Genomic DNA, 17,611 nt, shown 5'->3' with positions numbered 1-17,611 from the left:
TGAAAGGGCACCAGTGGTGTGCCATGGGTCAGTTTTGGGGCTATTGTTGTTCAATTTGTATGGTAATGATATTGGGTTGGGTTTAACTAGTGAAATCCAGGTGTTTGTGGATGATACAAAACTGTGGAGAGAAATGCACAGTCAAGCTGATGTTAATGCCTTACAAAAGGACTAATAGATTGCATGAATGGGCAGGTAAGTGTAACTGGCAATATTGAACTGACAGTTCCACTTACCTGTGGAACTGTCATGGAGTCAGAGACTCATTGTGGGAGGAGTCTCTGACTCCATGGAGGTCAAATGTCAATAATAATAATAATAATAATAATAATAATAAAACAACAGATAGTGTCAGACTGTTCAAAGGCGGAAGCAATAAAACTATAATGTTGTTCACTTCACCCCTCTTTTATTACTCGTCATTCTGGCACTACAATAATTTGTAGCCGCACAATGATGAATAATAAGAGGGGTGAAGTGAACAACAATATAGTTTTATTGCTTCTGCCTTCCCTTGTGTTTTGTCAGATTTAAAGTGAACATGTGTTATATACATTTCAACCAGTTGCTTGTTGTTTTTTGATTTTTATTAGTGAAGGTTTAGAACACCTTCAGAAGTGCTAAATGACACTTGTACAAAGCATGTTGTGAGTTAACCCCAATATTTATATACTTTTCAGAAAAATTTTTGTAATAATGGAAAAGTGGCTTAGAACTAGGACTTTGAAAAGAAGAGGAAATGAAACAGGTAATGCCAACCCTTATTGTGATACACGGTGTTGTAATGGCAAGTAAATCTGATACTATTAAAGTAGAAGAAACAAGCAGTTCAAAGGAAAAATACTGTAGGAAATATAACAGTTCATATTTGGAATTCGGGTTTACTTGATGTGGAGATGAAAGTGAACAGAAATGCGAATGTGTTTTGTGTTATGAAGTGTTGTCGAACAAGGTGCATGAAACCTGCGAAACTCCGACATTTAGAAACTAAACATTATGATGTGAAAAATAAGCAAATTAAAAAAAAAAGAAAAAAAGCCAATTTCAGCAACACTTAGCAACATTAAATAATGGGAAAGATGTAGTTTCGGCAATGGGTTTGATTAATAGCAAGGCACTGGAAGCATTTATCTCTTAAGTTTGCGCATAGCGAAAACAGGTAACTGCATCTCATTCTTTCGGGGAAAATTTACTACTTTCAGCTATAAAATATGTGGTAAAAACTATGTTTAGCAACACATTACTAAAAGATGGTGATTTGACTCCTCTTTCAATGACACTGTAGATCGCAAAATTAATGATATGGCAGGTGACGTAGAATCTCAGTTAATCGAAAGAGTTAAGAAGGGCCCTTATTATGTGTTACAAATAGACGAGACTACTGATGTTACAGATGATGTGCAGTTAATATGCTACGTAAGATGTGCGCATGATGACAACATTCATGGCAATATTCTGTTTTGTAGAACATTGTCATCCCGAACAACTGGAGAAGAAATATTTCACACTCACAATAATGACATAATACACAAAGGGATCCAGTGGGAAAAATGCATGGGCTTCTGTTCGGATGGACCTTGTGCCCTTACAGGCAGGCATAGTTGGGGGTTGTTTCTATTGTCAAGGAAGTGGCTCCAGATATGAATCAGGTATATTGTTTCATACATAGGGAAAGGTTGGCCTCCAAAGGAATGCCACCAGAATTTAAAACTGTGCTATACAATGCTGTAAAGCTAGTTAATTTTATTAAGGCTTGACCGCTAAATAACAGGTTATTTTCAGTATTCCGCGATGAAATGGACAGTGAATATATACAACTTTTGCTTCATTCTGAAATTCGCTGCATTTCCAGGGGCAAAGTACTAACAAGCTTATTTCAATTAAGGCAACACAAACAATAAGTTTTATTGTTTGTAAATGAACATAATTATAATTTTGCATCACTCCTTGTTGATGTAGCATGGTTATCAACACTATCCTATCTTTCAGACATTTTTTTCGAAATTAAATGAACTAAATCTCTCCCTTCAGGATAATTCTTTAACTGTTCTTGATGCCTACAACAAAATAAAGGCATTCAAGAAAAAAAACAAACAAACAAACTGGTGTTGTGCATTAGTTATGTAAAAGACATATAATTCGCACCTTTTCCAACATTGGAATCCTTTTTAGTGGAAAATGATCTTTTTGTTGATTCTGAGTTTCTGGAAAGAGTTTGTGACCACCTCAAACTCTGAAATAGAATTTTGAAACATATTTTCAGATTAACTATTATAAGAAATTTCTGTGGGTTCAAGATCTATTTCAGGCTTATAGTCACGAGACCGCCCTTTCCTTATTGATAAAAGAACAGTTAATTGAGCTTTCAAGTGACAGTTGGCTTAACCATGCTACCAGCGAAGACGTCTATAGATGTCAGGTTATCCTTGATAACCTTGACAAGGAAGTGCATATTAAAATTGTAATACCATTGATATTACATTGAAATATATGATGGATACGAAGCGTATGAGGATGTGCATTTGATCCATAATGGCCGGTAAGGTGGTTAAAATGCAATTCAGTGATCTTGGTTTGGCTCGATTCTGGATCTCGCCTCCAGTGAGAAGTGAATTTCCCGAATTATCTGAAGAAGCAGTGAAAATCGTCATGCAGTTTTCTACAACCTATCTTTGTGAGAAAGGATTTTCATCGCTCCTTCAAATAAAATGAAAATACAGAAATCATCTTAGTGTGTGTGTGTGTGCCAATCTTTGACTGAAAGTTGACCAATACTGACTCAGATATCCAGCAACTCTGCAAAGGCCGAGAAGCTGAACCATCTCATTAAAAGTAAGTAGTAACATAATTATATTATTTATTTGGACTATAGTTTCCAATTATTCTCGTTACTGGTTTTGGAATTAATCCATTTCCAAAATCGGGGATGAAACGAAAGTTATGCAAAGTGACGTCACAGTGAGGCTCAGCTCTGATGGCGAGTAGGATTGCTGCCCATGTCCCGTTTAGCGAAGTTCCGTATCTCGTACGGTCACTTGCAGGAATATGCGGCCGAGCACATCGAATCCGTCGCATGCAGACAACAACATCTGTACGGTCATGGATTGTACAGAAACACACATGAAAATGTAATGAATACAAGCAGCACACAGGACGGATATAAATAAAACCACCACACGATTAATGAATCTGCCAGATTTACAATGACCACTGTTGCGCCTCTGGATAAAACAGGACAAATATAATTAAAACCATCATCATAGCACAATTAATATAAATCACATGCGTACGGTGTATACGGCATACAGTCACTGGTGGAAAAATGCACCCAACCACATGGATGGCACTTTGCGACTGACATCATGAGTTGGACTGTTTACATATATCAGGAAGGACCTCACATAACAGGATGTCTTAAATTTTTTTTGCTGGTCATGGAAAACTCGTAAGGGGAATAAGACGATTCGTATCAGCTGTAAGTGTGTGTGGATGGGGGGGGGTATTAATGGCTTTGGAATGTTCAAAGTGAAATTTTTGGTCATATGCAAGCGATGGTTTGGACAGAACAAGGGATGTCATCCATGCTGGAATCCATGGATGTCAAGTTCATATTTAGTATTATGATGAATGGAGTAAGATAAGAACGACATTTTCCCCTCATCTCACAACGCACTTAGCGAATGGAACAGTTTACATGTCGCAGGTCGAATCAGAGAGTGCGTGAAGATAAAAGTTGTTGTGGGGTATGGGAAGATGAAAGGGGATAACATATAAAATATAAAAGTTTAAAAAAGTTGCTGTAGGTAGATGAATGGAGATTAAAGCTAAACGTCGGTCTGTGCAGATGAATGAAGGTTTCAATGGAACTGCGCTGAAATGCCCATTCATTTGCCCACAGCATATCGAAAATTGATACCTTTATTTTTAATAAAAATTAAATTAAAAATTACTGTGATACATTTATATAGTGATTACTGTGATAATACATTTTGATATAGCGATACACTTTTAATCATTTACTTCCAACTTAATTAATTATGTTTCCATATGTATTCAAAACATACTTTTAGATTTATTATGTTTTTCCAAAATGTTGGTAATCCAATACATACATTTAAAAAAAAAAATTACATAACTTAGTGGTCCGTAGAATTGTTTTAGGCATTTTACTGGTCCTTGGGCTTAGAATGGCTGAGAACGCTGCAATAGTATAACTGAGGAAATGTTGCAATACTGTTAATTAAATATTTCAAAAAATTAATGGTATGTGATTAAAATAAGACTTTCCCATATCTTAGATCAGTGGTTCTTAACCTTTTTGAAGTAATGGAACATTTTTGATTATAAGAAAAATTTGGGGAACACCAAAAGCATTAGGGGATCATAGAACTAACAATGAAAATATGCATGACTTGCCTTTTAGAAAAATGGAACGTATTTTAATGAGATACTTGAGCCTGTTGGCTTTTGCAGATTTCAGCAATATCAGGTCTATACGTGATATAGCTACCCTCATCTCTTTGTCTATATTAGTAAGTCTTTCACGCTTTTTTAGTTTTTATATGGGTTAATATTGAGAAACCGGGCTCATACAAATATGATGTCGAAAACTGTAACAACATTTTCAGTACCCTTGCGGAGATAGCTGGGTATGCGGCTTGGACAAAAATACAAAAAAATTCCTCAAGAGTTATTTCAGAGAATTTCATTTTTAGAGTACGATCCATTGACAAGGTAACTAATTGTTCTTCTTGTAACGAAATTCACAACTCGATGTATTAACTGTGCCAAATGGATTTCGTATCCAGTCATAACTGTGTGTATTTAAGGAAGGAAAGTAACTTGAAATATTTTCTTCCAATATCGTTAAATGTTCTGTTATAATGAAAATAATTCCTTCGCCATTTTTATTATGGAGTGAAGGAAACATATCTACTGTATTTTTTTCTGATATGTGGTTTTTCCAAAGAGATACTTTTATATGAAAAGCTGACAATTTGTCAGTGGATGTCAAAATATTTTCATTTTTTCCTTGGATACTTGTATTAACGCTTCTTTAAGTAATTAAAAATATCGGTTAAATATTCCATTTTAGCATGCCAGATATAATTTTGAAGACATTTTACAAAAGCATCTGTACCTTCATTTTGAAAAAAGGCCAATAATTCATTCTTAAGTTCCAAAATTCGGAATAGCACTTTACCCCTGGATAACCATCTTATTTCATAACTGGTGATTAGTTTACGGAATTAACAATGCATATAAAGTATATTAATTAAAGGTAACTTTAATGAATAACTTCTATATTTCGGCAACGTCACATTGCCATCTTCAGGAACATAAAGATATGGTATGTGCACGCAGGCAATAACACAAAGCAAATGAGGAAGAAAGCAAGAAACTAATATTGTTCCTAAAGTCCTAATGGTGCCCTCTGGTGGGCTAATTTGGTAGTCTTGGCAGTTGGGCTGAAGTTCTCATAATGTAAGTCTCCCAAATTTGGGGTAGTTTCATACACCCAAATTTGTTGAGGTTAGGAACGTTTTTTAGAGCTGCTGAAGATTCTTTGAATAATCTTTCATATTTAAACTTGCTGTGATGAATTATTTTTGTTTTCTTCCAACGAATTTTATGGTGGGTATCTAAGGCATGGTCTGCCAGCCCAGAGCGGCTGTACTGGTGGAACAGGATGTAGTCTTAGTGTTCTGAAATCCTGATATTTGTTGTTCTGCCTGTTTGGCCAAAGTAGGACAATTTGCAGCTGCAAGGGACCTGGTATACACCAGGTAGGTCTAGGGGAAGTGGTTGGTCTTTGGTAGAGCGGATAACGGATGCCAACTTTTTATATGGTCTGTAACAGGAAGTAAGGTCATATTTTTTGAGGATATTGGTTATTTTCTCAGAGGTGCCCTGGATGTAGGGGATGGTGATAGACTTGGTGTAATCTTTATTGTGGAGGGGGGGAGGGGGGTTGTGGTTTACTGGTTTTAGTATTTTTTGGATTTTTTTGGGGTTATAGCCATTGGCTAGGCTAAGAAAGTGTTAAGGATGTGGTTTAGTTCAGTAGTTAGGGCCTTGTCATCTGAGCAGATTAATTTTGCCCTGTTATATAGTGTTTTCATAATCCCATATTATTGTGAGGGGGGGGGACTGCTGGTGAATGTATTGCCAGTATGGGTGGGTTTTCTGTGAACCAAAGATCCATCAAGCTGGCGGGTGATTAAAGTGTCTAGGAAGGGGAGGATGTTGTTTTCCTCTTTTTCTAAGGTGAACTGGAATCTGGGGTGTTGGTTGTTTAAGTGTGTTAGGAAGGAGTGGAGTGTGTCTGAGCCATGTGGCCAAATAGCAAACACATCATCCACATAACGAAGCCAAATCCTCAAATCCTCAAAAAATATGACCTTACTTCCTGTTACAGACCATATAAAGAGTTGGCATCCCTTATCCACTCTACCAAAGACCAACCACTTCCCCTAGACCTACCTGGTGTATACCAAGTCCCTTGCAGCTGCAAATTGTCCTACTTTGGCCAAACAGGCAGAACAACAAATATCAGGATTTCAGAACACCAAGACTACATCTGGTTCCACCAGTACAGCTGCTCTGGGCTGGCAGACCATGTCTTAGATACCCACCATAAAATTCGTTGGAAGAAAACAAAAATAATTCATCGCAGCAAGTTTAAATATGAAAGATTATTCAAAGAATCTTCAGCAGCTCTAAAAAATGTTCCTAACCTCACCAAATTTGGGTGCATGAAACTACCCCAAATTTGGGAGACTTACATTATGAGAACTTCAGCCCAACTGCCAAGAATACCAAATTAGCCTGCCCGAGGGCACCATTAGGACTTTAGGAACAACATTAGTTTCTTGCTTTCTTCCTCATTTGCTTTGTGTTATTGCCTGCGTGCACATACCATATCTTTATGTTCCTGAAGATGGCAATGTGACGTTGCCGAAATATAGAAGTTATTCATTAAAGTTACCTTTAATTAATATACTTTATATGCGTTGTTAATTCCATAAACTAATCACCAGTTATGTCTGAACAACGTATAAACCTTGCTACTAGAATCGTGATCATCCACGGAGATGCCATCGCACGAAAGGCCCGTCAATATGGCAAATTGAGGTTGAAAATATCGAGGCAAATAAATCGTCTGACATTCCTAAAACGCTGCCGGGATTACAAAGTGATCCCTAATTGTGTTAAATTGAAGCACCGTTTTACTTCCGAGACAGCTCTGCACATTTATAATCGCACTAGCTTCGCCCTGTTAAGAGAACAAATTACCGCAACGCGAGTTCTCCTGACCGACGAAAACAAAACCTTACGGGCGCTAGAGGAAGAGCTTTCGGATACACTCGGCCGTGATCTATGGTCGATACGTCATGACGTCTCGTGCACATCGGCAAAAAAAGAATTCGAAAAAATACGAAAACCTGACAAAGAATTCTACCTCCTTACCACAGCCACCACTCAACACTGTAGTCAACCTCTCGTCGGCAGTTTTAAAGCCCGAAGCACTCACCGCACTTTCACGTGGTCACAATTTCGTCCTAGCTCCTAAAAGAATACCTGCCGAAGATATCATGATCCATATAGAACTTGGGATTCGCAACCTGCCTAACCATATAGCCAACAACGTTAGACTGGATGTAGTCGGTGTTCTCACTAAAGCCAAACCTCCAAAAACCAACTTATCCAAAAACGAATATGCTGCCCTACAAGAATTGAAAAACAACAAAAAAATAGTAATCACCAAGGTGGATAAGGGAAATGCCACTGTAGTGCTCAATCAAAAAGACTACAAAGGTAAGCTAACTGCTTTAGTACTAGACCGTACGACTTACCTCCCCATTGAATATAATCCGACCAGCTCTCAGATTAGAACTCTCCACAGACTCCTTAAGAAGGCCACTTCTTGGCCTGTGGAAGTCACCAACAAACTAAAACCTTATAACTCTAGACCCCCCTATTATATGGACTCCCAAAAATACATAAACAAAATGTGCCATTGCGTCCCATAGTGGATGGCATTGATTCCCCAACATATAAATTAGCCAAACATTTAGCCAAAATGCTCACACACTACACTGGCAGCACACCATCACACATAAAAAACTCAGCCCACTTTAAAGCCAGTATAGAAAACCTCACACTCCAACACAGTGACATAATGGTCAGTTTTGACGTCTCCTCCCTATTCACTAATGTCCCACTCAAAGAAACCCTAGAGCTCATCCAAGCCAAGTTTCCTCCTGATATCTCAGCCCTATTTCAGTTCACAATGAACTCGGGCTATTTCGTTTGGCAAGGAAAGTTCTACAAACAGATAGAGGGTACAGCCATGGGTTCACTGCTTTCCCCACCCTTGGCCAATTTCTTTACGGAGACATTTGAAGAGAAAGCATTAAACTCCACCCCACAAAAACCCACTATTTGGCTTCGTTATGTGGATGATGTGTTGACATATAAAAAGTTGCCATCCCTTATCTGCTCTACCAAAGACCAACCAATTCCCCTAGACCTACCTGGTGTATACCAGGTCCCTTGCAGCTGCAAATTGTCCTACTTTGGCCAAACAGGCAGAACAACAAATATCAGGATTTCAGAACACCAAGACTACATCCGGTTCCACCAGTACAGCCGCTCTGGGCTGGCAGACCATGCCTTAGATACCCACCATAAAATTCGTTGGAAGAAAACAAAAATAATTCATCGCAGCAAGTTTAAATATGAAAGATTATTCAAAGAATCTTCAGCAGCTCTAAAAAACGTTCCTAACCTCAACAAATTTGGGTGCATGAAACTACCCCAAATTTGGGAGACTTACATTATGAGAACTTCAGCCCAACTGCCAAGACTACCAAATTAGCCCGCCAGAGGGCACCATTAGGACTTTAGGAACAATATTAGTTTCTTGCTTTCTTCCTCATTTGCTTTGTGTTATTGCCTGCGTGCACATACCATATCTTTATGTTCCTGAAGATGGCAATGTGACGTTGCCGAAATATAGAAGTTATTCATTAAAGTTACCTTTAATTAATATACTTTATATGCGTTGTTAATTCCGTAAACTAATCACCAGTTATGTCTGAACAACGTATAAGCCTTGCTACTAGAATCATCTTATTTCAGTGCGATAAAGCAAAGATTCGTACTTGGCTTTCATAGATATGCAAAGTTTTTTTTAAAAAAGGCCTGCTTTTAAAGGTATGGACTTGATGTAATTTGTCACATTTACAACTTGGTCTAGTACAAGTTTTAATAGTGCCAGTAATGTTTTTGAAAAATGTCATGTGATATCTTTCACTGGCGGAACACTTGTAAACATTTTGCGGAACACCAGTGTTCTGGAGAAAACCGGTTAAGAACCACTATCTTAGATAGAGATGCAGTCATCCAATTTAAGTTTAGATGATGATGTAAGACCTCAGTGCTTTATTTAAACAAGCATTCAAATTTATACTGACATCGATGAAGTAAGCATGTTTCAGACCATAGGATGTTGTGGTCTGTATCTATTCTGTGTTGTGCCAAGCCAGATTTTTCAGATTTACTGTTTGCAAATATAAGATTGGTGTTCTTGAATTCTTTTTTTTTTACAGAGTGTCCAGTATGGCCAAAGTAAGAACGATGACAGTCACAAGGAACTTTGTGGACACCAGAGAGCTAGAGGAAACTATTTATATTTTGAAGATGGAAACCATACTGATAGTTTGTTTACAGGAAGACAAGTAGCCACTAAATTGTAGATATAAGAAACTCAATGGTTTCTCAGAAAGGATCACACAACAGCTTTTAAATTCTATAATCCTAACTCAGATAACAAGGAAACAGTACATTGAGTTTAATTCTAATTCGAGAAAGCACTGAGACCTTACTTCACCATCCAAATTTAAAAATTGGAATGACTGCCTCTCTCTATCTAAGATATGGGAAAATCTTATTTTAATCACACATCAATATTTAAATTTTTTTTTTAAAATAGCTAATGAATTATCAATATTGCAATATTTCCTCAGTTATACCATAGTTTTATTTATATCTTTGTAGATATTATAAGTACTTTTTTCAATACAGTACATCATCACCACTGATGATGGCCTATAATATTTGAGCCTGAAAAAAATAGTGTTACTTATCCCTTGTGTTTTTTTATGTTAATTGAAGAAACCTCTTATGGCACAAGTATCTCTTAAACAATGACTCATTCTTGTGTTCATATCTGAATGCTATAACCAACTCTTTTGCTCTCTCTTCTCTCTAAATGATGCTCATGTTACAGTGAGTGAAATATATAGGAGTTGTAAATAATTTCTAATTTCCTTCACATGTGTCAACCGGTTTTCAAAATATATCAATATGTCTACCACACTTTTCTATAAAACATTTAGTAATCTAATTTCTTGTTGAGTATTAGTGAAACCTAGTGAATTAGTGATAAGTAATTAGTGAATTGTTGGCATTAGTGAAACCTGGCTATCAGATATGGTAAGTGGGATTGAGTGTAACTGATATGCTATTTTTAGGAATGATAGAAGAGATAGGCGAGAAGGAGGAGGAGTACTACTAATGATATCAGATGACTTAAGTCCAGTTAAGGTAGAAATACAAGGAAACAATGATGGTAACAATGTCCCATGTAGCAATGAGTTTGAGTCTATTTGGTGTGAAGTGGAGGTTAACAGAATGAAATATATGGTGGGGTGTTGTTACAGACCTGGCAGAATGAAATATATTCTCAGTTGTAGAGGACGAAGAAATGCATCGCCAATTTAGCTTTATGGGTACCAAGCTAATGATCATTATGGGCGACTTTAATTTTCCAAATATTGATTGGGTAGAAGAGAAATTTCATGATCAGAAAGAACAGGAATTTATTGAATTGTTGTGAGATAACTTTCTCAAGCAGCATGCGAAAGAAGGAACTCGAGGTCAAAGAGTGTTGGGATTGCTCGTAGCATCAGAAGGGATCTCTGTCAAGAATATGGCTATTTTACCACCAATTGGTGACAGTGATCATGCTGTTCTTTCTTGGGAAGTATCTACTTGTATTGAAGCTCAGATTAAATCAGGCTACATGCTGAATTACAAAGCTGGAAATTATGATCAACTTAAAAGAATACTATCTTTGGTCCCATGGTATCAGTTACTGAATGAAAAAAATGTCAGCAATGCATGGGAATCTTTGAAAAAGTGCTTGAATGAGGCAGTATCTGAATGTATCCCTAGTGTTTGAAGAATAAATAGGTTGGGAGTGAAATGGATGTGCAGCCTTATTAAGCTAAAGATCCATAAGAAGAAGATGATGTGGAAAGAATATTGTGAGAATAAGAGTGAGAGGAGTTATGAAATATATAAAGCTCACAATAACGAGTATTGTGAGAAAAGCTAAAACGGAGTATGAAAAGAAATTGGTCATGGAAGCTAAAGGCAATCCAAAAGAATTTTATCGTTATGCTGCAAACAAAAGAAAGAAAAAATGAATGTGGAAGAATAACTTTCTTGAATGCAGATGGTACACGAGTGTCGGAAGCTAAGGAGATTGTTCAGTTAATGAGTGCTCACTTTGCTAAGATATATCAACCAGGTGTATGTCATATGATGCATGGTGCTACTGCTACATTGGATGAAGAGTTAGAGGTTCATGAAAATGAGGTTTGAATAGCTCTTGCATAACCTGGATAAGAATTTGTCAATAGGGACAGATGGAATATCTGCCCGTTTGTTAAAGGAATGTTCAGCTGAATGGGCTAGGCCTTTCACACATTTGTATAACTTTAGTCTCAGCTCAGGAATGATACCACAGGAATGGAAGGAATGTATGATGGTGCAAAAACTGATGTGTCTAACTACCGACCTATTAGTATCTCTGGTGTGGTAGTGAAGATTTTAGAGAAGCTGGTAAGAACTTGCATACAGAAATGGGTAGACAAACAGGCAGATATTACATCTGTCCCTATTGACAAATTCTTATCCAGGTTTACAAAAGGAAGGTCATGTTTTAGCAATTTTCTCATATTTTATAACAATGTTACGGCTGAGTTGGATAAAGAGAATGGATATACACTATGATAATGTTGGATTTTTCTAAGGCATTTGATAGGATACCACATGATAGGCTGTTGTGTAAACTGGAGAATATGGGATTGAAACATAATCTATTGACTTGGATCAGGGGATGGTTGACAGACAGACGGATATCAAAAAGTGGTATACAGTGGGTGTGAATCTGCCAGATTTAAGGTAACCAGTGGTGTGCCTCAGGCAGGGCCGTTCTGAGAGTATCTGATGCCCCTAGGCAAAGAAAATTTAGGCACCCCTATACATTGTCTCTCTATATATATTTTGTCATACTCACACAAGCACATGTACACCTACACATGTGGATATTTATAAAAATGATTATGAACATTAAAAAAAATTTTTTTTTTAATGTTATTTATTTTCCAGAAGGAGGAAAAATCTCTGCACTTGAAGTTAAGTATAAAAAGAGCAGGGGAGTGAAAGAAATAGAGAAAGGCGAAAATAATATAGGATCATCAGCGAGCACCAGGACGGCTTGACTTATTTCAGTTTTTTATTATTAATCAAGGTTTTACTTATTTTTTTTGAAGGTTGAAATTTTTCCCCTAACTATATAGCAAAATCTGGCACCCCGAAGTCTTAGCGCCACTAGGCGATTTCCTAGGTTCGCCTAATGATAAAACCGGCCCTGACCTCAGGGTTCAGTCCTTGGGCCATTATTGTTCAATCTACACATTAATGACATCAAGCAGGGCCTATCATCAGATATACAATTGTTTGCTGATAATGCAAAGATAGGCAGGGCAATCTGGGATGCTACTGTCAGCAATTACAAAATGATTTGAATAGACTGGAAATCTGGGCAAATGAAAATGTCTGTCAGTTTAATGTTAGTAAGTGTAAAGTTATTCACTTTGGCATGATTAGAGTTCCAGCGGCATATTATATTAGCAGGGTTATGCTACAAGAAACTGAAGAGGTAAGGGGATCTTGGTGTATTATTATTACGGGCAACTCCAAGGAGTCGATAGACTCATCGAGGGAGGCCCTAACATCATGTCAAGAACAATTATTCGATATTCATACAGTATCTATCATACCTCGCCTTGAACTCATTCACAGTCATGGCACCCACAACAGACTCTGGCAGCTTATTCCACTCATTCACCACTCTCCAAGTAAAAAACCTAGCTCTAACATCCTTGCTAATCATACTCTTGCCCAGCTTCCATGTATGGCCCCTAGTCCTCCCGCCACCAGTCCTATTCTCAAAAATATCTTCTGAATTAATCTTATAGAAACCCTTCAGTAATTTGAATGTCTCAATCATATCACCCCTTTTCCACCTATCAACCAATATCTGCAACCCACAAATCTTCAACCTGTTCTCATAAGGTTCATTCCATAGACCTGCTATCATCTTGGTCACTCGTCTCTGGATCCTCTCCACCTCCTCCCCATCAAGAAGAAACCTTGACGCCCATATCTGGACACAGTAGTCTAGATGGGGGTCTTATCAAGGCTTGATACAGAGGAAAAATAACCTGTTTATCTCTGATTGTTAAAGTATTTTTCAGCAACAAGTGATCTGATGAGCTGATTTAGCCACCCACCAACACTCCCAAATCCCTGGCCTCATCAATCTCCTGGAGTACGGTTCCACCAATGTAATATACTGCTGTTAATATTTTCATCCCAAACTGCATAAACTTACATTTTGCCACATTAAATTGCCATCCATTTCCTTAGCCCAGTCCTGCAAAATTTTGACATCCTGTGCACTCACTATTACTCTACCCAACTTTGCATCATCATCAGCAAACAAATGAACACTTCCTCTCAGATCCTTTCCTATATTGTTAATGAACAGATTGAACAGTAGTGGTTCAAGAATATAACCCTGTGGTACACTACCAGTCACAGGCTGTCTTTTGGACTCTACTCCTGAATAAACCACTCTCTGATATCTCTCCATCAACCACACTCCTATCCATCTCGCCAACCCTATATCCATCATCATGTGCTGCAGTTTACTGATTAGAATTCCATGTGGTATCCTGTCAATGGCCTTAGCAAAGTCCAGTAGAAGCACTGTAAACCCATTACCCTTATCCAGTTCAGCCATCACTGTGTTATAAAACGTGAGAAAGTTACTGTGACATTATGAACCCTTCACAAAACCATGCTGTCCCTCATACAGTATCCCATTTTCATCTATCTAATCTGTATTTTCCTCTTGATTATTTTCTCCAAGACCTTGACAACGATTCCTGATATGCTGATCGGTCGGTAATTTACAACAGCAGTCTTGGAACCTCCTTTATGCAGTGGAACATTTTCCCCTCTTTCCACCCCCGAGACTCAAATTAAACAAAATGGTCAAGAGTACTGACAATTCTTTAGCTGCTTCACGTACGAGACGGGCTGGTATACCATCCAATCCCACAGATGTATTGACATTGATGTTTTGTAATAGACTATTCACCTCCACTTCATTCACCACAATTCCCGTATAAGCTATTGGTTCATTCATTCCTGCAATGTCACCACCTGGATGATATACTCTTGCAAAGTGTTCGTTCAGTAATTCCACTATATCAACTGATTTTATTACCTCCCTATCATCGGGATTCTTTAAAATCATTCTGCCATATACATTTTTTCTTTTACTTGCAACATATCGAAAAAACTGTTTGGGATTCTGTTTAGCCTGCATGGCTAATGTTCTTTCATAATCCGCTTTTGCTTTTCTTACCACACTCGTTACCCTTCTGGCCTGCGCTTTATACCGTTCATGTGCCTGCCAGTCACTTTTCTCCTTAAATTCCCTCCACAGTTGTTTCTTTTTTTTAGTAGCTCAAGCTTAATGGTGTTATTCATCCATTTAACCCCTACTTGATTTATTATTTGGACTCTAGGTATACAGTCAGCTATTGGCTCCTGCAAACACTTCTTAACCGCCTCCCATGCACTATCAACATCCAGCACTTGCAGTTTTACATGCCATGGCACTGAACCAATCAAACTCCTATGCTTGTCATACTTACCAGCCCGATAATTCCACATGTACCTGTCTTAATTTTATTGGTGGATAAGAATTTAAAGTTCAAAGGTCACATAGGAAAAGTTGCAAATACAACTCAGAGGATAATTGCTATGTTGAAGCAAACCTTGACATGTAAGGATAAGGAAGTAATTTTGTCTCTTTATAAGGCTTTGATAAGACCACACTTGGATTTCTGTGCACAGATTTGTTCTCCTGGCTTCCTAGGGGATAAAGAAGCTGTCGAAAGGATGCAAAGAAGAGTTACAAAGATTATATCTGGATTATGGGATTTAGATTATGAGGACAGATTGTGAGTACGTGGATTATAGACTCTGGTTAACAGGAGAAAGAGGGGGTGATATGATAGAGGTCTATAAACTTTTGAATGAGTGTTATAGCATTTCAAATGATGAAATTTTTCGTTATATGGAAGGCAGGGAGAGAACACGGGGGGGCATCCATGGAAGTTAAGGTTGTTCTCAGTCAAGAAAGGGTTAAGAGCTAGATTTTTCTCCCAGAGAGCAGTGAGTGAGTGGAATAATTTGCCCTTACGGGTAGTGAGTGCATCTAGCGTAAATGAATTTAAGGGAAGGTATGATAGCTGGGTTGGGTAATTTACAGTCTCCCTCAATGAGTCCTTGCTCTCTGGAGGTTTCAGATAATAATAATAATAATAATAATAATAATAATAATAATAATAATAATAATAATAATAATGTACATTGTAACCTAATGGGAAAAACTTTCCACAGCTACCTGTCATCCAGGATATTTAATAATAAGGTCATACACCTCTTTTCTACTTGAATATGGAAAACATGAATGTTGCATTGATTGATCTTTGGTATCTTCCTGGATCTAGCTCTCAGCATTGTTTTCTGCTGAAGTGGTCACTGCATTTCAATGGAATGCTTGCCTGTGGCATAGCTTCCACTGATGTGGCCTTGATCATGGCCATTCGGTGCATACTTGCCCTGGGTGAGGAGTTCTGTGTAGTGGTAGGTTTTTTGCTTGTCACTAAATGGAATCACTGCTGAGAAATATGAACTGATCCAGAGTTAATCTAACTTTAATGAGCGACTCTAAGAATCATTTTAACTCTTGGAGTAGCTTATTAAAGTTAGATTGATCTGAAGGATCACATAGTTCTAGGAAAGGAGAACACAGCATTACTTACAAAGTTGTAACTTGATGTAGGAACATAAGACATAATAATTAATAAATAACATAAAATGAATTTAACTTAATCAACATGTAGTAGATTAAGTTAAATTCGTGTTTAACATTTGTGTTATTCATTATTTACAAAGTGGTCTGGATATGACTCTTCCCATAATGCTTTTGCATTATTTGATACTAAGGTAGATAATGTGAAGTGGACAGTTTCTATACATAAGTAGTCTAGATGTGAAGATACTTCCAGCTTATATTTATGCTTGGATATAGGATTAAAACAATAATATAATTTTTTGTCAAGTATAATATGATTGTAACCAAGTGGAAAATCTTTCCATTATTAAAAAGTTACTTTAAAACATTCTAACCTTTTCCTGCATTTGCTGTTCTAACTGTTGCTCCTTTTTGTGAAGATGACCACTAAGATCCTTGTTCTCTTTTTCAAGTGTATCAGCTTTAATTCTTGCAGTTCTCAGCTCTTCTTCTGTAGCTAGACTAAAAATATATACTTTCTGTTATTAAATATTAATTTAAAAATCAAATCTTAATATGATGATTCTTCATAATAAATTTAGTTTAATCCTTTATCCCAGTGAGAGCAAACAAAGTTTGCGCCTGAAAATATCTTCAGGACTGAATATAGTGTTGTACTATCTTACCTAGGTAAGTAGTGCAACACCAGGGCAACTCGTAGCAAAGGTGGGGCAAGATACCAACACTCCTATCCCAATATCTCCCATAATGCAAAATACATCTCCTTGTGGATATGTATACTGTTATGCATTAAGGGATTGGCAACTACCCAGGCTAATTTCGACCTTTATTGAGGTTGCTTCAGTGGGAGCCAGGCCCAGAGTTGGAGATACCAGGGTTCTTGCTTTAGTAATATGATTGCCTTTTATAATAAAGTGACAAAAGCAGTTGATGAGGGAAAGGCATATACTGCCATTTTTTTGGATTTTGCAAAGGCATTTGACACCATACTACATGATAAGCTGATATGTAAATTGCAGCACATGGGTTTAAATGTCAGGTTAGTCAACTGGATTCAGGATTGGCTGTCTGATAGGTATCAGAGAGTTATGTATGGTGGGGAAATATCAAGGAAGCAGAAAGTTACAAGTGGGGTTCCACAGGGCTCAATACTGGGACTCGTATTGTTCAACCTTTATATTAATGACATTGTCAATGATTGCAAGGGGATATTCAGTTATTTGCGGATGATGTGAAGCTGGGAAGGGTTGTCAGTAATAGTGCAGATGTGGCACCCCTGCAAGAGGATTTGGATAAACTAGATACTACAGATGGGCAAATGAATGGGAGTTTAAGTTTAATGCAGCAAAATGTCAAGTC

At 37.5% G+C, this 17,611-nt stretch overlaps 1 protein-coding gene across 1 annotated transcript in view; it reads right to left on the bottom strand.

Moving 5' to 3' along the window:
- The window catches only part of LOC150105113 (disheveled-associated activator of morphogenesis 2-like), a 575,640-nt gene that overhangs the window by 309,346 nt on the left and 248,683 nt on the right, over positions 1–17,611 (bottom strand). Inside the window, exon 12 of the mRNA XM_090396160.1 lies at positions 16,627–16,753. Within this exon, the coding sequence (XP_090252286.1) occupies positions 16,627–16,753 (127 nt within the window). The remainder of the gene's footprint in view (positions 1–16,626; positions 16,754–17,611) is intronic.

This window comes from Typopeltis vanoorti, chromosome 7 (genome assembly GCF_054136105.1).
Source record: "Typopeltis vanoorti isolate ZY-2024b chromosome 7, IOZ_Tvanoo_1.0, whole genome shotgun sequence".
In the NCBI taxonomy this organism is placed as follows: Eukaryota; Metazoa; Arthropoda; class Arachnida; order Uropygi; family Thelyphonidae; genus Typopeltis; species Typopeltis vanoorti.
Note: the sequence above shows the minus strand (reverse complement) of the source record. Positions and strands in the feature narration are given on the sequence as shown.